General features: G+C 44.7%; 1 protein-coding gene across 5 annotated transcripts in view; it reads left to right on the top strand.

Moving 5' to 3' along the window:
• AKAP9 (A-kinase anchoring protein 9) overlaps positions 1-27,073 on the top strand; it is a 232,763-nt gene that overhangs the window by 52,800 nt on the left and 152,890 nt on the right. For all 5 annotated transcript variants that reach the window (XM_066585285.1, XM_066585286.1, XM_066585287.1 and 2 more), the window contains 4 exons: positions 5,672-5,869; positions 18,771-21,104; positions 23,127-23,331; positions 24,929-25,008. In XM_066585285.1, the coding sequence (XP_066441382.1) occupies positions 5,672-5,869; positions 18,771-21,104; positions 23,127-23,331; positions 24,929-25,008 (2,817 nt within the window). The remainder of the gene's footprint in view (positions 1-5,671; positions 5,870-18,770; positions 21,105-23,126; positions 23,332-24,928; positions 25,009-27,073) is intronic.

Here is a 27,073-nt window from a genome sequence, read left to right on the forward strand (position 1 = left end):
TAAATAGCAGAACACTCTCTATTTTGTTTCTGTGTCTGCTATAGGCCAGAGACTATTGGGGTAATTTACTTTTAGACTGCCCTTTTATACACCATTCTAAGTAAAGAGTTCCCTATAGGAAAGGGCAGCATGTTTACTAAGATGCACGTTTTTTTTGTAAGTTGGACCCCAGAGTGGTTACCGTATTTCCTGTGGAGACCAGCAATCTGGCATAGAGAGTCTTACAGGCCTGGATACGCTCCCTAGGGAGAAAAAGGGTTTACAAACTAGCTGTCCTTCAGGAAGAACTAGAGAGACTACCTTCCTTCTAACTGGAGAAGAGCCAATTTGCATACTTCTTCACAACTTTAAGGCACCTTTTGATCAAAATACAATAAGAAAATAGTTACTTTGAAAATAAAAAGTTCTTATCCATTTTTTTTCTCTTCACCTGTTATGCTAGCGACCCTCTCCCCTCACACCTCCTCCGATCCCTCTGCACAGTGGTCATCTCCCATCTCGCCACTATATTCAACCTCTCTCTGACTTCTGGCATCTTTCCCTCTTCTTTCAAACACGCCATCATGTCCCCACTGCTAAAGAAGCCGACTCTGGACGCGACCGATGCTGCCAACTACCAACCCATCTCTAATCTCCCCTTCATCTCCAAACTACTAGAACACCTGGTTTACTCCCGCCTTGTAACCTATTCATCAGAGCACTCTCCCCTAGACCCCCTACAGTCTAGCTTCCGACCTCAACGCTCGACAGAAACTGCCCTTACAAGGGTATCCAATGATCTACTGACCACCAAATCAGGGGTGATTACTCCCTACTGATCCTCCTCGACTTCTCCGCAGCATTTGACACTGTTGACCACAAACTGGTCCTCAGTATGCTTCGCTCCATCGGCCTAAAGGATACTACTCTCTCCTGGTTCTCCTCCTACCTATCTGACCGCTCCTTCAGTGTCTCCTTTGCTGGCTCTACCTCCCCTCCTCTTCTTCTTGCTGTTGTTGTCCCCCAGGGCTCGGTCCTCGGCCACCTCCTTTTCTCTATCTACACAGCCCCTATTGGACAAACCATCAGGAGATTTGGCCTCCAATACCACCTGTATGCTGACGTCACCCAGCTTTTCCCCCTTTTCCTGTGACATCCCTGCACCTTTCCTCCAAAACATCACCGACTGTCTGTCCGCTGTCTCTAACACCATGTCCTCTCTCTACCTAAAACTAAACCTCTCTAAAACTGACTAACTGGTATTTCCACCCTCCACTAACCGACCTCATCCTGACATCCCCATCTCAGTGTGTGGCGCCACCATAACTCCTAGACAACATGCCCGCTGCCTTGGGGTCATATTCGACTCTGATCTATCATTTACCCCCTACATCCAATCTCTCGCCCAAACATGTCAGCTGCACCTCAAGAATATCGCAAGAATCCGCTCTTTTCTCACTGTGGACACGTTAAAAACGCTTATTGTTGCCCTCATCCACTCCCGGCTCGATTATTGTAACTCGTTGCTGATCAGCCTCCCCTGCACCAGACTCTTCCCTCTCCAATCCATCCTGAATGCGGCAGCTAGGCTCATCTTCCTGTCCAGCCGCTACTCGGACACCTCTGCCCGATGCCAGTCACTGCACTGGCTGCCCGTTAAATACAGAATTCAATTTAAACTCGCTACCTTCATCCACAAAGCCCTCCGCAGCGCCCCCCTATATTGCCTCCCTCATCTCAATCCATCATCCAGCCCAGGCTCTCCGCTCTGCTAACGAAACCAGACTGAGCGCCTCTTTAATTCGAAGCTTTCATTCCTGCCTCCAAGACTTCTCCAGAGCAGCACCGGTCCTCTGGAACGCGCTACCAAAGGATACCCGGGCAATCCAGGACTTGCAGAACTTCAGGCGTGCTCTATAAATGCACCTCTTCAGGGAGGCATACCGCATTCCCTAAACAAACCCCTCTGTACTCCGCCTGATAACATGCTCCCTGACCTACTGACTGCAATCCCTACTAGCCATCATAAACCGCTCCTGCAGTCATACCGATTCTGCCATCACACGGCTAAATGTCTGACCATTGTCTATGTGTATAACATTGCTCACTCTCCACCTCGCCATACCGGGCACATTTCCAGCCCTTTACCTTCTGTATCACCCCATTACTTGTAGTATGTAAGCTCGTTGGAGCAGGACCCTAACCCCTACTGTTACCATTAACTGATTACTATGTAACCGTGGTTCTGTCATTTTTGTATTTTTTGTTTTTCTGTATTCCCCCTGTCTATGTAAGCGCCGCGGAATAGTAAAGTTTATTATTATATATATGGCATGTGGTCATTAAGGGCTCATGTCCACGGGCAAAATATGATTTAAGATCCGCAGCGGATCTCCCGCATGCGGATCCGCATCCCATAGGGATGCATTGACCACCCGCGGGTAGATAAATACCCGCGGATCGTCAATAAAAGGGATTTTAAAAAAAAATGGAGCATGGAAAAATCCGGACCATGCTCCATTTTCGTGCGGGTCTCCCGCGGGGACGGCTCCCGCGGGCTTCTATTGAAGCCTATGGAAGCCGTCCGGATCCGCGGGAGACCTAAAATAGGAATTTAAAGTATTTACCATCCGGCGCGGGCGGGGAAGGTCAGCTGTTCCTCACGGCCGCATCTTCCTTGCTTCGGCTCGGCGGATGTGCCCGGCGCATGCGCGCGGCACGTCGGCGACGTGCCGGCGACGTGCCGCCGGCGTCAGGAATTCATCCGCCGGCCGAAAATGAAGATCCGGCCGTGAGGAACAGCTGATCTTCTCCGCCCGCGCCGGATGGTAAATACTTTTAAATTCTTATTTTCGGCGCTCATGTCCGCGGGGCAGGAGGGACCCGCTGCAGATTCTACATGTAGAATCTGCAGCGGATCTGATTTTCCCCGTGGACATGAGGCCTAAGGGTGCAAGGAGCAGGCTTGTGAGATGACTCCGATCTATGCCTGGCAGCTATAAGCTGTTTTTACAGCTGCCATCAACTGCCTCGATCAGTTGGCTTTGATCGTGGCAGTTGGCTGTTTAGATGCCACGATCAAAGATGGCTGCGCATCTAGACAGTCGGTGGGGATGCTGATGGGCTAGCATGGCAGCCGTAGAGCCTACTGAAGGCAGGTACAGATGTCTATCAAGCCCTGCCCATGTCAGGATTTCATAGGCAACATTAAAAAAACATTATATACCTCAATACTGAAGTACTGCAGGACACACATGCTTAAAATTGTGTACGCTTTTTAACATGATGTGAATAGCCCCTTATATACTTTTAGTAATTTAACAAGAAGTAGGGGGCAGATGGATTGTGATTTGACAGCAGCATTGGACTTACAGTTTGTAGTCTGTTACCGTGGAGACACATAGGCCCGCACTGAAGCAGTAAACACAAAAGTGCAAGATATTTTCCAGAAGAGACTACTTGCAAAGTAGTTTCATGATGTGCTGGATATAAGGAAATCTGCACGGACTACCTACTGCTGCCTTATGTCATCCCCGGCCAGTAATGGCCTGTCACGTGGGCCGAGTAAATGAATGCTCTTTTTGCAAATAGATGATTACGTTTGATGTTGTAACCACATAAATCAATATCCTGTGGCTGCTTCATTTTATTTACTATTTCAACACTCAAGGAAATAATAGAGGATTCACAAGATATAAAAGAGCTACAAATACATAAGCAGCGTTTGTCAGCAGGTATCATCCAGCGCTGGCGTCTCCTAGCAACCGGTGACATCGGTACAGGACGCCTCGGATTTACATCATTAATTTATTCCAGTTCAGTAGAGTACCAGTCTTCACCTTGCAGTCCACTCGTAAATAACGCACATTCATTCACTGATATGTATAATAAGCCACGTATAGTGAAAAAAAAACACATTAAAAAACTTTTATTTCCATTAAATGCATCTGATCATTAAAGGGGTTCTCCACTGTGGATAATCCCTACTTATTAGAGGGGTCACTTGACAATAGGCTGATCACAAAGTATCCCCCAATTGCAACCACCTGGAAACCTGGTAGTAAGTGTCCAATTTCCCTACAGCGCCTCCAAAGGAGAAAGTTTGCATTGCACAATTCCTATTCAAGTCAATGGGTGTTTGTATAATGCAGGACAGGGCAGGTCCTCCAGAAGGAGAGACGCTCTTTATAAACCACTCTGGCCAATGGATGAAGGTATTGAACAGAGGAACCTTCACTACTGACTCCTAATAGAGTGCATGAAAAGGGATTTCCCAAACTGGATAATCTCTTCTAAAGGTGTTTTCTCTCCACAGTAAGTTATAGTATATCACTAGGGTATGCCATAACTTTATAATTGGCGGGGGTCCTGCTACTAAGACCACCTCTGGGTTTCAACCGCTTCACTGGCTTCATTCCCTTGAACGAGGCTGCTGTGCAGTAAAGCTGAAGTTCCTCCGGAGGGTTATGAAGGGGGTTGTCCTGTGAAACAGTAAAAAAATAATTCTAGGAATTTGAGTCCCAAAGCTCAGACCTCTACCAATCAACATCACAGTGAAACGATCATCCAAGGTCCTCTAACACGGGCCTTTGATCGGACACGTACGTTGGCCCAAACCTTTCCTGTATCATCAGCCTGTGTGAAGGAGCACCAGGAGCGTATCCATTGGCTTATCATGCCTTTTATGTAAACCTAAAAATGCTCCTTCATCAAAGGCAGATCTCCCCCCTTGTAAACCGGGAGATGCGTTGCTGACCTATACATTCTGTATGGAGACAAACAATCATAAGCGTGATGGTTCGCCTCATACCAGCGACCCTCCTCTGTGTGCGAATGGCAGGAATGAATACCGATTTGCTAAAGCCCCATTTAAACGCAAAGATGATCGCTCAAAATTCGTTCAAAAGATGGAATGATTGACAGTCTGAGCAATCATTTTGCATAAGCTGCTAATGGGTATTAATGCCCATTAGCAGCTTATTACCTTCATTTACATGTAAACGAGCCTCCCTGAGCTGTATGCAGATAACAGCAGGTGGTCTGTTATCTGCATACAACCCCTTTTTGTTTTGCCGTGGGGCTGCAACTGAATACAATGCAATCAGCGCCCTCGTGGAGAATCATAGTCCGGTCCCTGCTATCAGCTCTCCAGCCAAATGATGGATTTTAAACTCGACTAAAAATCATCGTTCGGACGAAAAGTAAAGTATGGTAGTGTTTACACGCAACGATTATCGCTCAAAATTAGATTGCATTCAGAGATGTTTTTTCATTGTAGATTGCATTGCATGTATTTGTTTCTCCTTCAGTTGTACTGTGTTTGGTGTAAGTTGTGCACTTCTTGGAATACAGGCTCGGCAGAACATGCTCTGCACAGACACTGATTCAGCAGGGAGCAGCCTGTCAAGTAGCATAATTCTTGTTCGAAATACAAAATGATGCTGAAGAGATTGTTATAAAATGCTAATAAATTAAATAAGATTATAGTTTTAAAAATAACAAAAATACAATTAAAATGTTAAATTAAAATAAATCCTACTAGAAACGATAAATAAATGGGCATGAAAACAAAAACTAGGAGTAAAACCTGATCATAAAATAAAACTGGTCCGTCTGTGTATATCAGGAGTGTATTTTTGATGCTTGGACGACCTTATTCCGCTTCTTACCTCTTGTTTGTGTCGTTGTGCAGCTACAGGCTAGCGAGGCCTTGAGAAACACCAGCCACTCGAGTACAGCGGCAGATCTCCTTCACACGAAGCAACAAGTACTCACCTATCAGCAGCAGCTGGAGGAGCGAGACCACCACCTCAAGCGCTGCCACCGAGAGAATGAGGACCTGCGGACACAAGCGGGGTCCCTGCAGGATCAGATGATCACTTTACAACAGGTCTGTATCCGCTTTATGCAGGACAGCTCTTCACACGGATGCTGAAGTAAAGGCTGACTGGAGCATCAGTGACATTGTGCTCCCACATGTACGGCTTAGGATAAGGAAATTTTACCAAATTCTGGATGTGTCTGTCAATTAGTGTCCGTTCAGCCAAGAGTACTTGTGAGATTGGGGACTGATGTTGGGGGAAGGTCTGGTTTGCAATTGGCATGGTTAAGGTGTTGTATGGGGTTGGGGTCTGTGCAGCCATTCGAGTTCCTCCACAACAAACTCATCAGCCCATGTCTTTATGTAGCTTGCTGTGTGCACGAGGGTGCAGTCATGGTGGAACAAGAAAGAGTCTTCACCAAACTGTATCCACAAAGAGGAAAGAGACCATTATGTAAAGTTCACTCCTTAAGGATGTGGAGTTAACTTTATAATTTAGCTTTTTCCACCTCAATTTTAAATTATCATAACTCTTATTTATCCATCACCATAGGGGTGGGAATCTCCTTAAGGGGTTAAATAGAAAACAGCTCTCCAGTGTGAAGATCAGCCATAGAATTGCTGAGTTACCCCAATAATCAGAATGCTCACTTTGTGATATTGCAGAAGTTGTACAACCTGAATTGAGATCTCTGCTCACTGCCGCGCTGACCATTCTCTCCCCTCTGCTCGCTGCCGCGCTGACCATTCTCTCACCTCTGCTCGCTGCCGCGCTGACCATTCTCTCCCCTCTGCTCGCTGCCACGCTGACCATTCTCTCCCCTCTGCTCACTGCCGCGCTGACCATTCTCTCCCCTCTGCTAGCTGCCGCGCTGACCATTCTCTCCCCTCTGCTAGCTGCCGCGCTGACCATTCTCTCCCCTCTGCTAGCTGCCGCGCTGACCATTCTCTCCCCTCTGCTAGCTGCCGCGCTGACCATTCTCTCCCCTCTGCTAGCTGCCGCGCTGACCATTCTCTCCCCTCTGCTAGCTGCCGCGCTGACCATTCTCTCCCCTCTGCTAGCTGCCGCGCTGACCATTCTCTCCCCTCTGCTAGCTGCCGTGCTGACCATTCTCTCCCCTCTGCTAGCTGCCGCGCTGCCATTCTCTCCCCTCTGCTCGCTGCCGCGCTGACCATTCTCTCCCCTCTGCTCGCTGCCACGCTGACCATTCTCTCCCCTCTGCTAGCTGCCGCGCTGACCATTCTCTCCCCTCTGCTAGCTGCCGCGCTGACCATTCTGTCTTCTCTGCTCGCTGCCGCCCTGACCATTCTGTCTTCTCTGCTCGCTGCCGCGCTGACCATTCTCTCCCCTCTGCTCGCTGCCACGCTGACCATTCTCTCCCCTCTGCTAGCTGCCGCGCTGACCATTCTCTCCCCTCTGCTAGCTGCCGCGCTGACCATTCTCTCCCCTCTGCTAGCTGCCGCGCTGACCATTCTCTCCCCTCTGCTAGCTGCCGCGCTGACCATTCTCTCCCCTCTGCTAGCTGCCGCGCTGACCATTCTCTCCCCTCTGCTAGCTGCCACGCTGACCATTCTGTCTTCTCTGCTCGCTGCCGCGCTGACCATTCTCTCCCCTCTGCTAGCTGCCGCGCTGACCATTCTGTCTTCTCTGCTCGCTGCCGCCCTGACCATTCTGTCTTCTCTGCTCGCTGCCGCGCTGACCATTCTCTCCCCTCTGCTCGCTGCCACGCTGACCATTCTCTCCCCTCTGCTAGCTGCCGCGCTGACCATTCTCTCCCCTCTGCTAGCTGCCGCGCTGACCATTCTCTCCCCTCTGCTAGCTGCCGCGCTGACCATTCTCTCCCCTCTGCTAGCTGCCGCGCTGACCATTCTCTCCCCTCTGCTAGCTGCCGCGCTGACCATTCTCTCCCCTCTGCTAGCTGCCACGCTGACCATTCTGTCTTCTCTGCTCGCTGCCGCCCTGACCATTCTGTCTCCTCTGCTCGCTGCCGCCCTGACCATTCTGTCTTCTCTGCTCACTGCCGCGCTGACCATTCTCTCCCCTCTGCTCACTGCCGCGCTGACCATTCTCTCCCCTCTGCTCACTGCCGCGCTGACCATTCTCTCCCCTCTGCTCGCTGCCGCGCTGACCATTCTCTGCCCTCTGCTCGCTGCCGCGCTGACCATTCTCTGCCCTCTGCTCACTGCCGCGCTGACCATTCTCTGCCCTCTGCTCACTGCCGCGCTGACCATTCTCTGCCCTCTGCTCACTGCCGCGCTGACCATTCTCTGCCCTCTGCTCACTGCCGCGCTGACCATTCTCTGCTCACTGCCGCGCTGACCATTCTATGCCCTCTGCTCACTGCCGCGCTGACCATTCTCTGCCCTCTGCTCACTGCCGCGCTGACCATTCTCTGCCCTCTGCTCACTGCCGCGCTGACCATTCTCTGCCCTCTGCTCACTGCCGCGCTGACCATTCTCTGCCCTCTGCTCACTGCCGCGCTGACCATTCTCTGCCCTCTGCTCACTGCCGCGCTGACCATTCTCTGCCCTCTGCTCACTGCCGCGCTGACCATTCTCTGCCCTCTGCTCACTGCCGCGCTGACCATTCTCTGCCCTCTGCTCACTGCCGCGCTGACCATTCTCTGCCCTCTGCTCACTGCCGCGCTGACCATTCTCTGCCCTTTGCTCACTTATTGTGCGCTGACCATTCTCTAAAACCTTACCATTCGATATATAAATGGGTCCAAGTGTGTAAACGCTCCCACACCATCATCATCCTCCACCACATTTTACAGCTGGCACTGTGTATTCTGGTAGATGGCATTTTCCGAAATCTGCCAAACTCTTGATTCTTCCATCAGACTGCAAGATAATGAGATGTGATTTAATCACTCGAACACGTTTCCACTGCTCCAGCGTTTGTTGAGATGCTTTCCACCACTCGAGTTAATGGTTGCCATTGTGCATACTGATCTTAGACTTCTGTGCAGCTGCTCCAGCATGGACACCGATGTCTTGTAGCCCCCGGGCACAGCGCTGGTACTGATGTCCCTTCCCAAGGCAGCAGTGAGTGGTGCAGTAGAGGATGGAGGTTTTAGGTGCCACGTGCTTTGACTTTCAGGGGCTCCGCTTTGTGAATTTGCATTGTCTAATGCCATGTGGCAGCGCTGTTGCTACTCTTAGATGCTACCTCTTCACAATAATAGACTGGGCAGATCTAGGACATCCAAAAGATCCTGAGCTCTTCAATACAAGCGGTACTACTACTACCAAGCTTGTGGTGATGGCATGGCTGTGTGCTTGAGTTTACGTACCTGTTTATTATGGATTTGGTTGAAACTCTTAAACTCATTAACTTGGAGGCGGCCCATGTACTTTTGGTCATATATCATAAAAATCCTTTTATACATGCTAATATTTTATTTTTAGAAAGAAAGACGATCAACATATTGCATGTCGATCGGCGCTCATTGGTGTTTATATTTGGCAACATATGGGGCCATTATGGGGAGCACTATTACTACTGGGGCCACTATGGGAGGGGGTGGGGCACTAGTTCTACTGGGGCCATTATGTGGGGTGGAGCGGGGTCATAATTACAGTTTTACAATTACAATCGACCCTTTAAAGGCAGCCATAAAGCAGATGTGACCCTCACTGCAAAGGAGTGTGACATCCCTACTGTAAGGTATTACCCGGCATATCTGCCTGCCCTCTTATGTCTCTATGCATCTATGGGCAGGTTTGCATCTGCAGTCTTTGCCTGCACTCTCTAGTAGATTTGCTCTGTGTGTATGTGTGTATATATATGTGTGTGTGTGTGTGTGAATATATATATATATATATATATATATATATATATATATATATATATATAAAATTTTCCCTAAATAAAATCGGTATTGGAGAGGAATATTGCTTAGGTCATCTGTGGAAGTACCTCTCATAAAGCTAAAAACAATTTAGCTATTTAGGATGGCTTTACACACTATGATAATGAATAATCTTCAACAATTTCCGACTATTTCCTATAGTCTCTTACAATCGTCCTATACTCATGCAGGTAACAGAATCTCAAAAGCAAAGCTGCACACGTGCTACTATTTCTCATGGTATGATGAGCAAATTGCTGTGTTCAAAGGGGTTTGTCGGTTGTGGCCAGATGCCATTCTCCTTGAATCATGGCTCCCAGCATACGAGTGGTGATGCCAGGGAAATGGCACCTGACTGCTGCCGCCTCTGATTGCCCGCAGCGGTCAGGCGCTAGTTGTTCCTAAACAAAAATCGGGGGGATCGTGGGGCGGCAGCGCTTAACTGCCAGGGGAGAGGGTGGGTAAGTACCGCTACCTTTTGTTAGTTTAAGCCATTTGCTTACCCCCACCTAGCTTGGTGTGGGGGGTAATAAATAAATCTTCCAAGCTCTGCGGAATAAAATGGCGCTATACAAATAACAAGATTTAGTTATTTTATTTTATTGGTAGCTGCAGTTAAAAAATAAAAATCATCCAGCATCCTGACAGCCCCTTTAAATGGGATTGCTTAATGGTCTTTTCACAGTACGAAGGGGGATGCCAAACAAAATTGTCCAGTAGCGCGCACCATTTTGACTTTCCCTATGCCTATTTACCATATGGCACATTTTCAGCTTCTTAGTAAAAATCTTATCTTTTACTTGTGTATTATACCTCTGTGTAATAATACTAATAATCCATTCTTTGGGACAGCAAAAATTTACTATCACACAGGATTTTTTTTTTTTATTAGTAACAGTAAGTAAATGTCTCTGCCTTGGGGGTCACAAATTGTTAGAATTTAGCTTATATCGTTCATATGTAAACTAGGTCAGCCAGACTAATGATTCTAAAGCCGGACCCTATAACAATGCGTCAAAGACAAACCTGCCTAGACCGTCCTATAAACACAGTTAGCATTGTACTGTACGTAATGTAAGGGCTTTAAAGAAAACCTGTCCATTTTTATTTCCATCCTAAAGCATACCTCTACTTTTTGGTTGCTTTTTAGAATAAGCTGTCATGTATACTTGATGCTTAACATTATAACTGGCTATTATGAGTTTTGTATGGCATTTTTACCAGTTTTCCCTCTGCAGGCTTTATATCTATTTTTCAGTTTTCTCTGAGCGCTGGGTTGTTATAGTGCCTCCGAAAAAACTGCACTTGGGGCTAGTCGACACAACTGCGATTTCAGCGCTTATTACGCACGTGATGCACGGCCGCCTGATATGAGGTGAATGCAGTCAATGAAAGTACGCGGGCTTTCATTGATCCATTCACATTAGCATGTAAACGCTGCATGTAGATATGCACTTGAAAAAGATCACAGCTTTCGCTATTTCACCGCGTATCACACAGCGTGAGCCCTATTCTTTTCTATGAGTAACATATGCAACTCTGTCCATAACAATACATACACAACCCTCTTATGAAACAGAGCGGGGAATTGAAAAAAAGAGACCAAAGTCATAATGTGAACTACCATGTGTGAGATATGCGGTCTCTGCCGCCTCACACAGACCGGTAAAACGTTGCATGACCCACTCAAAATTTTATTCATACGGTCATGTGAATAAGCCCTTAGAGAAAACAGCAGATTGCGCTCTTGGTAACACACAGACAAATAAATAACAGCAGCATGGAAAACATTTTACAGCAGTACTGAGCAGTGTAGATGTCAATCACATACTATTAGCAGCAGTTATGTCTATCTTGGTGTTTCTTCTTGTGCAGCTCCCCCTCTCCGTAGAATCTTAGGGCATTGTGAGACAAGACCCCACACGTAGATATTTCCTGTGTTGCATCTTGTTATCTCTGTTACTAGAGACAGATTTCACTTGAGAATGGGCAATGCATAAAAAATTAGAATGGTGGGGGAGACCTCAAGTGGCCAGCTTTACAGAAGTGGCACTTTTGTTCTACCAGACAGAAAAATATGGAAAGATTTCCAGAGTCTTATTTAAAAACCCAATGAAAATATTGTGGGGAGCTGCCCACGTGTCATGGCCGGGTTTCTGTGTGACTGATTAACTGCAGATGTGAACAGGGAAAGATCTGCAGCGATTCTGCACAAAATGTGAACTGCAAACACCGCACAAAAGTAGTGGCTGTGGCACTGATCACAGTGATTTGTCTGCTCCGTGGATCTGTGCAGGAGTTTTTGAGAAACTTGTATTTTATCAGTAGCAGCACATACATAGAAGACTACTTAAAATATGGATATTCATGGCTAGCTCCACCCACCCCGCCCTCCAGTCACTGATTGACAGCTCCCTGCTTACTACTAGGCATAGAGACAGAGCTGCCAATCATTGGCTGGAGGGCGGGTGGGCGTGGCTAGCCTGCAGCTCATGAATATCCAGGACTACTTCTGTACCTGGGTGCTACAAATAAAATGCAAGATTTTCCAAAACTACTTCACAGCAAACAAATCACTGCAATCAGTGTGACAGCCACTACCTTATGGCGCTCTGTGAGGGCTGCAAAAAGATGGTGACAAGTCTCTTTAAGGCTGGATTCAGACGAACATATATTGGCTGGGTTTTCACGCCGGGCCGATATACGTCGTCTCTCTCTGCAGGGGGGTGCCTGGAAGAGCCAGGAGCAGTGCTCTGAGCTCCCGCCCCCTCTCCGCCTCCTCTCCGCCCCTCTGCACTATTTGCAATGGGGAGAGGCGGGGCTAATTCTCGGAACTTAGCCCTGCCCCCATCCCACCTCCTTTCATTGCAAATAGTGCAGAGGGGTGAAGAGGAGGCAGAGAGGGGGCGGGAGCTCAGTTCCTGCTCCTGGCTCTTCCATCCTCCCTTCCCCCCCTGCAGATGAGGACACCGTATATCGGCTCGGCGTGAAAACCCAGCCAATATACGGTCTTCTGAATCCACCCTTAATGTGAGATTCTAAAGCTGGGTTTCCATGTAGTAGCAATAACAATAATCTTTATTTGTATAGCGCCAACATATTCCGCAGCGCTTACATAGACAGGGGAAACGTTTCAGATGGGAACATATATCAGCCAGCCGTGAAAACGCCGGCCGATATACGCTTGTGTAAATAAGCCTGAAGTACTTAGTTTGCAGTCTGCTTCACTTGTAAACGCTGCACAGCTAAAAACTGTAATTCAAAACTGCAGCAATTCACATGCCGTTTTGCAGAGCACATTTTTGATAGGCCATTTTAATTGCTATCAAAAATGTTGTCCAAATTCTCTATATAACGTTTGTAGAACTATCAAGTGGAAACGCAGCCTAAAGTATAACTGCACGGCTACTTTTAATTCTTAAAGCAGTTATTCAGGCAAAAAATAATAAAAAAAACAGCTTTGAGTGCTGCTCAAGCATAAAAGAACGCCACACTAGCCTCACACGGTCTCCCACTGCTTTGTTGCTCGGTCCCCCATTGCTCCCTACTTACAGCTGCAGCAGAGTTGATGTCCTAGCACATGGACATGTGATTGCTGCAGCTAATCACTGGTGAAAGTGAGGAAAATACTTCTTCTTTTATGTTTGTGGAGCACTCAGATTTTTTTAATATATATTTTTTTTATATATTTTTTTTAATTCAGCCTGAATAACCTGTTTTAACCCTTTTAAGAATCTTAGAATGGTAGAGTTGGAAGGGACCTCTGTTGTCATCGGGTCCAACCCCCTGCTCAGTGCAGGATTCACTAAATCATCCCAGACAGATGTGTGTCCAGCCTTTGTTTGAAGACTTCCATTGAAGAATTCACCACCTCCCGTGGCAACCTGTTCCACTCATTGCAATACAATCAATCTAAGTTGCATATATTACAACCATCAACTCATGCTCTGCTGCACAATGGATAGACAGAAAAAGAGGTCAGTATGCAAAAGCCTCAATAAAAAGAACTTTTACATTTTATTGAAGAGAATAATATTAAAATATCACATTACAGAAGAGACGAGTTCCCAAATAAAAAGAAATAATGCCTCGAAAAAGGAAGGCATTAAGCATGTAATGTTCATAAAGACATGTATAGGCAAGGAATATCCAATGCTATCACAATCATGTTTACCATAAAGACAATTCTAAAACAAGTATATTAAATACTACCTCTTCATATGTACAGGACAATTATAAGAACATGAACATATCAATAGTGCCGACCTTATATCCTGCGCCCCGAAGCGCTTTTCGCTCAAGTTTCCCCCTGCTTAGCCCAATTCCTCCCATTCTAGATGTGCTTTCTTCATTTTTCTTGCCCGGATGTAGGACTTTGCATTTCTCTTTATTAAATACCATTCTGTTAGTATTCAAAAAGATCTAGAAAAGCTTGAACATTGAATCCACTCTCTCTTCCCTAGTGTTAGCTATCCCTCCTAGCTTTGTGTCTTCAACAAATTAGATCAGTTTCCCATCACTTCCCTCCTCCAGATCATTTATACAAATGTTGAACAGCACTGGGCCGAGGACAGAGCCTTGTGGTATCCCACTTGATACATTCTTCCACTTGGATGTGCAGCCATTTATGACCACTCTTTGAGTACGATCACTCAGCCAGTTGTGAATCCACCTAACAGTTGCCTTGTCAATCCCATATTTGGTTATTTTTTTCAATAAGTATGGTATGAGATACTTTGTCAAATGGTTTACTAAAGTCAAGATATACTATATCCACCGCATTTACCTTATCAACCCAGTCGGTGATTCTGTCATAGAAGGAAATTGGTTTAGTCTGGCATTACTTTTTTCGTAACAAACCCATGCAGCATGTATGCTGTTTAATAATTTGTTCAAAGATCTTTCCTGGTATAGAAGTCAGGCTCACAGGCCTGTAGTTTCCTGGATCCACCTGCTTTCTTTTTTTGAAGATAGGGACAACATTTGCCCTTTTCCAATCTTCTGGGACTTCTATGTTCTCCAGGAATTTTCAAAGATTATGGCAAGTGGCTCAGCAATTACATATGCGGCTTTGTTCAGTATCCTAAGATGTAATTCACCTAGACCTGGAGACTCACATTCATTTAAGCTAGCTAAGGCGTCATGTCTATGGGCGGGCCGGATTCCGCATGCGGGAGCCCGCAGTGGAGCCTGACACTCCCTGCGGCCGAGGAGCTTGCATACCTGTGCAGGCAGGCGGTGGATTCCACGCGAACCTCTGTACTTCTGGCTTTTCTGTACTGCAGATGGTCCGCATGGATCACTGTCAGACATGAGCTGTACAGATTTATTTTTTTCCCAAATCTCCTGCAATTCAATTGCAGACGGGCCGTGGTTCAGACGTGTTCCATTGACTTCAATGGAAGCAGTCTGTGCGGGATCCACACTGATATGGAGCATGCTGCGACTTTTATTTGTTTGTTTATTTTTTAACGGACCAAAAGGTTTGCAAATTAGATCCACATGCTTTATTTCATTTGCGGACATCCATGTATCCCCATGGGCGGCTAGAATTACGGATCTACCGCGCAGATTCCGCCAATCAGATCCGCCCGTGGACATTGGGCCTAAGTGTTCCCTCGCCATCTCTCTGCTTATAGGTATCCTATATCCCATACTTTTATTTCCCCAATAGCACAGGGAAGATCAGTTGATGTTCCATCTACTTTCTGAGAGAAAACAGATACAAAATAGGAATTTAAAAGTTTGTTCTTCTCAACGTTATTTTCAACCAATTCACCATTTTCATGTTGTAAGCATCCAATAGCATCTTTGACTTTTCATTTGCTTTTGACATACCCCCCCCAAATCCTTGTTATTGCTTTTGGCCTTTGTTGCAAGCATCAATTCGTTATTAGCTTTAGCTTTTCGGACACTTGCCCTACAGTTTCTGCAGACCACATTATATTGTTCTTTAGATATTCCCCCATATTTCCATTTGCTAAAAATATTTTTCTTCCTTTTTAACATGTGTAAGTTCTGTGTTCATCCATCCTGGTCTCTTTAAATGCTTCCCATTCTTCCTTCTTTTAGGGATTGTTAATGATTGTGCCTTGAGAATCTCATTTCACAATATTTCCCAACCTTCTTGGACATTTCTGTCCTTAAGAACATCCAGCCTTTGAATTCTTGCTACCCTCTTTCTGAGTTCATTGAGCTCTGCCTTTCAGAAATTCAACCTTGAGGTCTGAGTTTTCTCAGTTCTCCCTCCCCTTGTCATCCAAAATTCAGTGCATTGCCCTCTGATACACAAAAAGGAACTTATCCCTGTAAGGTAAGTTACTGTAAGACCTGCTCACATATACTGACTGCGGACAGGATACGGATCCCCAACACACAGCAGGACTATAAGATCCCAGGGACAGTCACATGTTCTGCATCCAATGTTGTGTACCCGATCCTGTGCAGTAAATGTCCTGTTGGGGGGCTTTATATCAGGGAAACAGGACAAAAACTGAGAGCCAGGATGAGATCTCATCGCCACCCGATTAAAGAAAGAAAGACAGAATTACCTGTGACCGAGCATATACATGCCTCTTTAGATGTATTTCATTATGCCTGAGCAGGAAGAGCCCGAGAGGTTCGCAAGCTCGCTATAACATCATGTCTTTTTGTTTATTAAAAGGTATCATGTCTACAAGATTACTTGGTTTCTCTTGCTGGGAACAATCACATTTTGCTCTACTGGCTAACACCGTACCAAAAAGGGCATTTTGGAGGCCCAAATTGTGATTAGGGAATTTAAATGCCGCTGTCAGAACTGACAGCAGCATTTATAGGGTCAACAGATGCAATGGCGGGTGTAAGCTGGCAAAAGCAACGGGCACCCACATTGTATGGTGCAGGATCGCTTCCCGGTCCCCCTCCATACAAACCCCAAATGCACGGGACGTAACTGTACGCTCTGTTCCATTAAGCAGTTACATTTCATAAAGGGGTTCACCACCAAACACCTTTATTTTAACTTTACTCTGTTATTGTGCTGTTCGGTGAGGTGACAGGGAACAGGGGACGATTTTTTTTTTTTTTTGGCTTTGTTTCTCTTATATTCATCCATTCCCATGGTGTCTATTGGTGAACTTCATGTACAGTATGAAAATCTGACACTTTTTAAACCGCTGTACGCGCTCTCCCGTAGACTTCTATGTGAGTGCATGTGCACAGCAGTCTGAAAAGAGTCAAATTTTCAGACCCGGCATGGACTTTACCAGCGGGAGCAGGTGAGCATAAAAAATACCTCGGCTCCCTGCCATCTCGCCGACCAACATGTCTAAAGGAATTGTTTTAAAGAGAACCTGCGCTACAATCTATGGCTGACTTTTTTTGCTGTGACAGCATTAAATAAAATTGTTATAAAATAGGAAATAACTCTCTGCTTAAAGAAACGCTTTAAGAAAATCCTTTTGCACCTTTCACTGAGAGCAGAATAACCTAGTGATATGTTTGCTGTGTGGATCTGTGCAGTAGTTTTGGAGAAACTTGCATTTTATCAGTAGCAGCCAGACACAGAAGTAGTCCTGGATATTCATAAGCTGCAGGCTAGCTCCACCCACCCCGCCCTCCAGCCAATGATTTACAGCTCTGCCTATTACCATGAATAGAAAGAGAGCTGGGTCTGGCTAGCCTGCAGCTCATAAATATGCAGGACTACTTCTGTGTCTCCCTACTACTACTTAAATGCAAGTTTCTCCAAAACTACTGCATTGATCTACACAGCAGGCATATCAATGCAATCAGTATGACGGGCACTACATTTAGGCCTCCTTCCCACGGATGGATTTCCGCCACGTAATTCGCGGCAAAAATCCGCTGCGTTGCCCGCAACTATTAGGTTCTACTGAACCTAATAGCTCAATGCTCACGGTGCGGAATTCCGCACCGTGAAATCTCCCGCCCTCACCCGCGGCATGCTCTATTTGCCGCGGGTGTACGCACGGACAGCTTCCATTGCAGTCAATGGAAGACGTCCGTTCACGCTATCTTCCGCTGTAGCACAGCGGAAAATAGCGTGAATCGCCTCTCTGCCTACCGCGGCCGCGTCATGTGATGCGTGGGCGTGTCATGCGACGTGGCCGGCGTGTCACATGACGCGGCGCATCACGCCGAAGCGTCATGCGGGAGCGAGGACGCCGGATCCGCAGGTAAGTTTGGGGGGGCGCCGTGAAGGGCTCCACCGCGGAATTCCGCGGCGGAGCCCGTCACAACCGTGTGCAGCCGGCCTTAAGGTGCTCTCGGAGGGGGCTGCAAAAAGTTGATAACAGATTATCTTTAAATATTGGTTGCAGACCTGCAAACAGAAGGAAGTGGATTCGTACTGTATCATAAGGCACGAAATCTTTAAAAATGGACTTGACTCTTTTTGGAAAGGCGCTCCTCATAGATAGAGTTGATATAAATTATAGAAGAATATTAGATGTGAGTTAAATGTTTTTATATGAGAAGTAGATCGATGTTCTATATATAAGATGCATAAATGTTATTATGGATGAATGGGAATGATGGATTATAGACGGAGAGGAGCATAAGATGTCATGGACCTCCAAAGCCTGAACCCAGATATGTCTTTATGCTTAAAACCCTCAGCCCCTATGCCTCAATCTCTATATTCCACATGCTAATACGTATTTGGTCCTGCCAATAAAGCTTCTTTCAATCTGATATGTAGCTAGACATACATGCAGATAATTGGATTAATAGAGATAGGTAGATAGCTGATAGATTTTTACCTGGGCAATCGGATATAATCATTATAAATATAGGTCCAAGACTAGAATGACTAGTTAATCCTCTCCTGGCACGTGGTTCACATATAAGTAAATATTACTTTCTTTGGGGAACTGGTAAAATATGGTAATAATAGTATTTAAGGTACATTGAGGTGTTACAAGTGTTCTGCGGTCCACGCTATGTACCTGTACAAAACAAAGCCCTCCGTCCCCACATCTGAAGTCATCCTACCAGGAGGGGGAAATTTCCACCTTAACAATCATGCTGTAGAACAAAAGCCTAAACTGTAATTGTAGTTCTGCTGTCTAGTATGTCTGCAGTGTGATCTAAATCTCTCGGCTTTCTTCAAGGAACAACAGAGAGAACTTGAATCATGCTACGAACAAAGGCTGAATGAAAAGGATTTGGAGGTTGATAGCCTAAAATCAGCTTTGCACAATGAAGAAATCAAGTGTACAGAACTGATAGAGAGAATATGTGCGACTGAGAAATCTGTGGATGAACTGAGAGAACAATTAACCCAAAAGAGCCTGGAAATAAATGGTCTCTCCGAAGAGCTAAACAGTTCCAAACAAAGAGAGAGGAGATCCTCAGACGAAATCAAGCAGTTAATGGGCGCTGTGGAAGACCTTCAGAAAAAGCATTATAAAGACAGTCAGTCGGAGGCAGACCTCGTTCAGCGAATGGAATCGGAGACACAAAGAAAACTGGAGCAGCTTCAGGCTGAGCTAGATGAGATGTACGGCCAGCAGATTGTTCAAATGAAGCAGGAGCTGGTCAGGCAGCATACGCTAGAGATCGAGACGCTCATTGACAAGCACAAACAAGAGCTGGACAGCATCTCCAGCCAGACGACCATCAACGTGACCAGCGAACGGATCAATGAACTTAATGCTGTCATTAGTCAATTAAATGCCAGGCTGCTACAGTCTGATCAGCAGAGGAAAACAATGAAAGAAGATTTATCCAAGAAACTTGAGGTCGTCTCGTTAGAGAAATCCCACCTGCAAAAGCAAATTGAGGATCTACTGGAGGACCTCAGTTTTGCAAGGGAGCAGATCCACAAAGTCAAGCAAAGCCTTACCGAAAAGGAAAGCCAACTCAATGAAGCCAACAGTTTCTTGCCCACCATTGAGGACCTCAAGGCAGAAGTGGTTGCTGCCAAGGAGTTTACCAAAGAATTAGAATCGAAGCATGAAGCCGAGGTAACGAATTACAAGATTAAGTTAGAGATGTTAGAAAGGGAGAAGGATGCGGTGCTAGATAGGATGGCGGAGTCTCAAGAGGCGGAACTGGAGAAACTGAGGACGTATTTCTTATTCAGTCAGGAAGAGGAACTCTCCAAACTGAGAGAAGAGTTAACTCGAGAGCATAAAACGAATATCGAGAACTTAAAAGATAACTTAGAGATACAATATAAAAACCAAATAGATCAGACGCAACGTGAAATGAATCAGACGATCGCTGCCATGCAATTGGAAAAAGATAGCTTGATAACCAAACAGAATAATTTAATGCTTGAAATTTCAAAGCTGAAGGACTCTCCGCAATCTGTCTACAATCCCAAGTCAGAAGAAATGATGCTTCAAATTAATGAACTGCAAAAAGAATTGGAGTATTTGCGAAGAGAGGAACAAGAGAAAGGAAGCATCGAGCAAGAGGTTCAAGTTTTGCAGCTTAGAATCAAAGTGCTTGAGAAAGAGGTGGAAGATAAGGATGCTCTCAAGGAAAAGCTGGCTGTTCTAGAGGCTGACGGTAGGCTTCTTAAGGATGAAAACGATGCCTTAAAGAAGAGGACAAAAGATCGTAACGCTGAAAACTACGAGAACTTTGATGAAACGGCTCATTTAGACTTAAAAAATCAGATTAAAGTTCTCTCTTCAGAGAACGAAAAACTGAGGAACTTGAAGCTCCAGCTGAAAGAAGACCTCGAACAGCAGAAGAACACATTCTCTTTTGCTCAAAAGAACTTTGAGGTCAATTATCATGAACTTAAAGAGGAGTATACCTTCCTGGTGAAGGAGAAGGAACAATTAGAAGACCGTAAATCAAAGCTGGAGGAAGAGTATAGATCAAGGATTGATGCATTAAATGATGAGCTTGCAACGTTGAAAGGCCATATGATGGAAGAGTCTCAGGTAATTCCTTCTAAATCGATGAAATCTGATGGACTTGATGTTGGCGAAGTTGTTGAGAAAGATACAACAGAATTAATGGAAAAACTAGAGATTGCCCAGAGGGATAAGCAAGAATTGTCGCTGAAACTTTCCAAACTCTCAGAAGAGTTGCAATTAAAGCAAAATGAAATTAACCAATTAAAGGAAAAAAGCAAATCATTGGATTTAGAAAGAGATCATGATACATCCGATGACAAATCATGTATGAAACGCACGGAGAATGTCCAAAGAGCTTTCAATAGCCATATTTTGGTGTCAAGTGATGGCGTTGACACTCGCATGCTAGAGGAAAGAATCCGTCCAATCGAAAGCCCTCTCTTACTTGTATCTCCTCAAGTTGGTCATTTGCAGAAAGAAGTTCAAGATGTGTTAATGGAAAAAGAGTCCCTTCTACAAAGGTTGCAGGAGTTGACTGGTAAACTCGAAACTGAAACGTCTTTGGTGGAACGGACCCAACTAGAAAAAGATGAGCTTCAGCGAAAAGTGGACACATCAGTCCAACAGCAGGTAGGTGTACTATCCATAGTTATAGACTGATGGGAATTGACTAGTATTGTATTATACTCTGGTCTAAGTTAAGATGGATGTGGAGTGAATTGTGCCAAGTTTATTAAAAGGTGCATGCCTCTTAATAACTTAGCATGGGTTTGGCCAGTCCATTTTTTAGGCAGGAGTCTATGCCATTCAGAGATAGTATAAACTTCAACTATAATTTACGCCAGTTACTGACAGAAATCATAGTAAATGTGATGGGCCTGTGAGGCCACGCCAATTTTTAGTAAAGTGGCAGGCGCAAAAGTCGCAACTAGGGCTTGTGACTTTTTAAGACCCGAAACTGGCATAAAAGGGTTTGTGAATGAATTTTATAACTAGAGGTGAGCGAGCATTGCCCTTAGCAAGTACCTGCCCGCTCGAGAGAAAAGGTTCGGCTGCCGGCGCGGGTGACAGGTGCGTTGCGGCAGTGAGTAGGGGGAGCAGGAGGGGGGGGGGGAGGGAGAGAGAGATCTCCCCTCCGTTCCTCCCCGCTCTCCCCTGCCGCCAGCAGCCGAACCTTTTCTCTCGAGTGGGCAATGCTCGCTCGAGCAATTGCTCTTAGCGAGTATGCTCGCTCATCACTATTTATAACATTGCTTTTAAGAATGATTCATGTCACAATGATACCGTTTGAGGATTGCTTTAGTGTACCAATGTAGCAAACGTTAAATCGATACTTAAAGGGAGCTTTTAAGTCCCCTAAACTGCGTTATAGGGCTCAAAGGCTAGAAAAATGGAAAAGGAGTAATACTCCCTTCATTCAATTCCCCGCCGCTTCAATGCCAACAGTGCTTGGTGCCCAGTTACTCTCTACTTCCTGTTGCAGAAGTGAAGAGGTCCTGATACACTGACATGTGATTGCTACAGCTAATTGCTCGTCGAAGCAAGCTGGTAACAGGCTGCAATAGTCACATGACCCTGGTGTCGATGATGTCATCACTGCAGCAGGAAGTGGAGACCAGCAGAGGATCGGGCACTGTTGGAGCAGAAGCAGTGGAGTATCGGATGAGATCAGTATGACTATTTTGATGTTTTTCAGCTGAGTAGTCAGCTCTCCGTTTTGTTGACTGAATAACACCTTTGACTTCTGTTGTGTTTAAGTGTCAATTTAAAGTTTGCTGCAACCGTGCATCTAATGTAAAGTGTCAAATTAACATAGTTTTTACAACTGTACTGATAATTTTATCACAGATTCTACCCTTTAACATCTATGACTATTTATTTCTGTCTTTGGATCAATGCAAACTTTGAATTAACCCTTTACAATTCACCGTCTGACGTCTAAAGACATTCAGATTGAAGGCTGTACAGCTACGTTGTTGGAAGATATCCGGCAGGGTATTCTTACTGTATATTACTGGCCGCTCTGTTGTCGGGGGCCTCCCCAGCATTTCATATACTGCAGTACTGGCTCTATCCAGCAGATGGAACCATTGTATAATGGCAGAAAGAGAGAGCCCCCCTAGGAAACCCTGAATGCAAAAATGGATTGCAAAGGGTTAAAATAGTTTCATAGTCTACTAAAATTGGAACGATTTTTCCCATCGTATCGAACCATGTGCATCTAGTCGTAACGCCAGCATTGGAACAATGCAAACAATTCACTGAAAAGGGATCAGATCACTAAAAACGCTATTCTATACTCCGAATACACGAAAAGAAACAGAACCATTGTATAACGGACACCAAATTGGTTCCGTTTGTTTCCGTTAACGGGTTCCATCACATTGCTGTTTCCGATGGATGTGACAAAGCGTCCAGGTGGAATCCCGCAGCGTAACGGAAAACTCTATGCGAATGTTCCCTGTTACAGTTAATTGATGTTTAATAGGTACTTTGTATTAAAACATATATGCTTGATGGGTGATACAAGCCTCATGTGAAGAGCTCCTGAGTGATACACTAAGCAGGGGGGCTCCTGTGTGACGGAGAGAACCGACCCTTCTGACATTGCCACTTTTATTTCACCTGCGTATATATGTATATATCGTGCAGGCTGATTTATTGCTGCAGCTGGAGGCACAACGTATCAGTCTCACCCAGATCCACAAAGCTCATCTGGAGCTGATGAGCGAGACCCTCCGAGCCGAGGGGGAGCAGGAGCTCCGCAGCCTGAGAGATTCCCTGCTCGCGTCTCAGGAACAAAAGACTCAAGAGCTGCGTCAGCAAGAATTACTGAAGCATCAGCCGCAGCAGACAGGTAATGATGGGCTCGCTTGTCACTGTCAGCCTTGCTTTTATACAATGCCATGTATTTGGGGCTATGAGGCTTATACAGCCAAATTTAGACAACTGAAATACAGGAAAAAAAAACATTTTGGATTATTTGCTGCATAACAGAGCACTTAAAACTGGAGATGAAAAAATCTCGGGAAATGTGATTAGTTGGCCAATGTCTTACTACACAACTGTATTCTCCTGCACATAACACAACAGAGCCTAGCATGCTTCAATACGGATGCCTTTTTTTTAGCTGGCTTTGTACAAGGGAAACACAGACAAAGCAGTGAAACTGCACCCAGGTAGCAGTTTTGGAGTGGTTATTACATTTAATTCCTAGTGGTCAGTAGTAGCAAAGGGGTTAATACCAGCTTCCCTGGTGGTCTAGAGTAGTGAAGGGGTTATTGCCAAGTCATTTGATGGTCTAGGCTTGTGGAGGCATTAATGTCAGCTGGATTGATGGTTTTGTGTGGTGGAGTAGTTAATGTCAGATGGTCTAGATAGTGGATGGATTAATTCCAACTTCCCTGGTGGTCAAGGATAGTAGAGCTGCTAATGCCACCTTTTATGATGGTCTATGCTAGGGGAGCAATTAATGCTACGTACCATGATGGTCTATGGTGGTGGAACAGTTAAAGAGCCATTCCAGCAAATTCCTCTTTTCATTCATTCTATAAGGAGCCACACAGTATATATGAATTGGCTAGTATTATCTTGTTTAGTTTCACTTTTCTATCTGAAACTTTCCTTCTCAGGTGGGTCATGTGATCTCATTGGGACCACCTAAGAGTTACTTGGGTTTGTGTTCTCTCAAATTAGTCAGTTTTTCAGCATAATGATGGACCCTACCACACAAGCTCTTTAGAGTGGGGGCATAGACCTATGACAGCTACTGCTGATAAGCAGATGCTTCTCTCATGCACTTATAATGAAGGGGATGATAGTTTATCCTACTGACTATATAATTATTTTGTAGCTTATTTAGGTGGATATAGAAGGTCATGAATAGTGAAATCAGGGAGAAATCTCAACATCAGCATATGGTGCCCATATCAGACAAGTGGCTGTACTACAGGGAAGTGACTGCAATATACACAGCAGATATCCAGTGTGACAGGCAATCATGAAGGGGCAAGGATGGAAAAATATAGATTAGCTGGACTAGCCCTTTTATGCAAACTTTCCTGATGGTTTAAGGTACAGTTTCCCTGATGGTCTGTGGTGTTGGAGGGATATTGCCAGCTTCTTTGGTGGTCTGGGGAACGGAAGGGGTTAGTGTCAGATTCCCTGATGGTCATTGATAGTGGAACAGTTTATGCCAGTTTCTCTGGTGGCCTAGGGTAGTGGATGGGTTAATGCCAGCTGCCCACCTTTTACTCAGTTTGAACACAGAGGGGCTCATTTATAAACAGTATTACAGTTAAAATTGGCGGCATTGTCCATAGCAAACCAATTTTCGTTAAGATCCCCATCAGTCGGTGTGCTATGTCATTAAGCTGCGAGTTACGCTCGTTTGAGCCCGGCCTAACGCTCAGTTGTATCTGGAGTCATTCTGAATGTGTTTGTTTCCCATACAGTTACTGAAGGCGCAGCATGCCAGGATCTTACAGAAATGCTGATGAAGAGGATCGATGAAGAATGTGATCAGATTAATCAGGTTAGGTTGTGACCTGCATCGAGGGGCATTTATGAAAGCTTATACTAAGTAAGCTTGACGGCCTTTTATGTGAAGCATCTAAAGGGCTATTCCCATCACACAAAGCCATAGCATGTCGCTGCATTAGTGACGCCCCTGCAGCTCAAGTCAATGAAGACGTCTTGCAGTTACAACCAAAGCCGGTGACTGGGGGCCTCTGTGCAGCGACAACTTTAACCCCTTGAGTGGCGGGTTCCTTACCACCCCGTCGGGCAGGTTTTTTTAAATGGTCTAATCATTTAATTTTAACTACTTTTGCAGTCGCGTTCCAAGAGCCATAACTTTTTCATTTTTCCATTGACATGGCCGTATGAGGGCTTGTTTTTTGTGCGACAAGTTGTACTTTTTGATGGCATCATTTTTGGGTATATATAATGTATTGCATAACTTTTGTAAAATAAATTGTAGGGAGATTGGGGGAAAAAAAAGAAATTCTGCCATTTGTTTTTTGGATTTCATTTTTACGGCGTTCAGCGTGCAGAATAAATAGTGTGATAACGTTATTCTCTGAGTCACATGATTCCGGCGATACCGAGTTTATACAGTTTTTTTATGTTTTGCTATTTTTGTACATTTAAAACATTTTTTTTTCTTAAAGGTTTGCTTTTGTGCCGCCACATTCCAAGAGCTGTATTATTTATTTTTCCACTGCCAGAGCCCCAGAAGGCCGTGTTTTTTTGTGGGATGAACTCCAGTCATCATTTATCTAATTTTTTTGGAACATGTAAAATTTTGATCGCTTTTTATTCCATTTTTTTCTAGGGGCAAGATTAACAAAATCTGTAATTGTGGCATGTTTTTTATTTTTATTTTTCACTGCATTCTCTGAGCAGTATATAATAATGTATTAAAGTAATTCTACAGACTGGTACGATCATGCCAATACCAAATTGTAATAGTTTTTTTTTCTTTTTCGCAACTTTTTCACAGTCATATCTATAATAAAAAAATCTAAATCATAAAAGAAAAATACATATTTGGTATCGCCGCGTCCGTAAAAGTCCGATCTATCAAAGTAGTGCAATATTTACCCCGTACGGTGAACGTAGTCCGAAAAAAAAAAAAAGGCCACAAATGCAATTTTTCTGTCACCCTGTCTCTCAGAAGAAAATGCAATAAAAAGCGATCAAAAAGTTGTATGTATTCCGGATTGGTACTAACGGAAACTACGGGACATCCCGCAAAAACTTAGCCCTGGCTTAATTAAGTAAGTCGACGGAAAAATAAAAAAGTTATTGCACGCAGAAGATGCAGCAGAAAATAGTTTTAAAAAATTAAATGTCTTTGAAAAAAAAATACAAGTACTACAGCAAAAAAAACTATACAAGTTTGGTATCGTAGTAATCACACTGACCCATAGACTAAAGTTATCATGTGGCTTTTGTTGCAGTTTGTGCGCCATAGAAACAAGACGCACTGAAAGATGGCGGAATGTCATTTTGTATTTCATTTTACTCCACTTAGAATTTTGTAAAAGTTTTTCTGTACATTATATGGTACTTTAAATAGCAACATTGAAAAATACAACTCGTCCAGTAAAAAACAAGCCCTCATACAGCGACGTCGATGGATAAATAAGGGAGTTATGTTTTTTTAAACGGGGATGGGGGGGGGGAGAAGAGGGGAAAAAAAAGGGGCCGTGTTATTAAGGGGTTAAATAGGTTACTAACTTCCTTCTCTGGGTCATTACGCAGGGATACCACATGTTTAATTTTGTTCTTAATTTTTTACTAAGTAAAGGGAGACAAGTGTTTTTATTTTTTTAATAATTTTTTTTTTTGAACTTCTTATTTTTGTCCCTTTAGGGGACTTCCACAGAGACCATCAGGACCCCCTGATCACATTCTGGGGGTCCGATGGTGACAGCCCTTTATATGCTGCAGTCACATAGACCTTAGCATGTAAAGGGTTAACACAGCAGAGATTGGAGGCTTTTCCCATTCTCTGCTGTGTACCACTATAGCTGTACCGGATCAATCTTTATGTGTCTAGGTAGTGAACTATTAAAAGCAATGTTTTATTAATA

The sequence above is a fragment of the Eleutherodactylus coqui genome, chromosome 12 (assembly GCF_035609145.1).
Source record: "Eleutherodactylus coqui strain aEleCoq1 chromosome 12, aEleCoq1.hap1, whole genome shotgun sequence".
NCBI classification, from domain to species: Eukaryota; Metazoa; Chordata; class Amphibia; order Anura; family Eleutherodactylidae; genus Eleutherodactylus; species Eleutherodactylus coqui.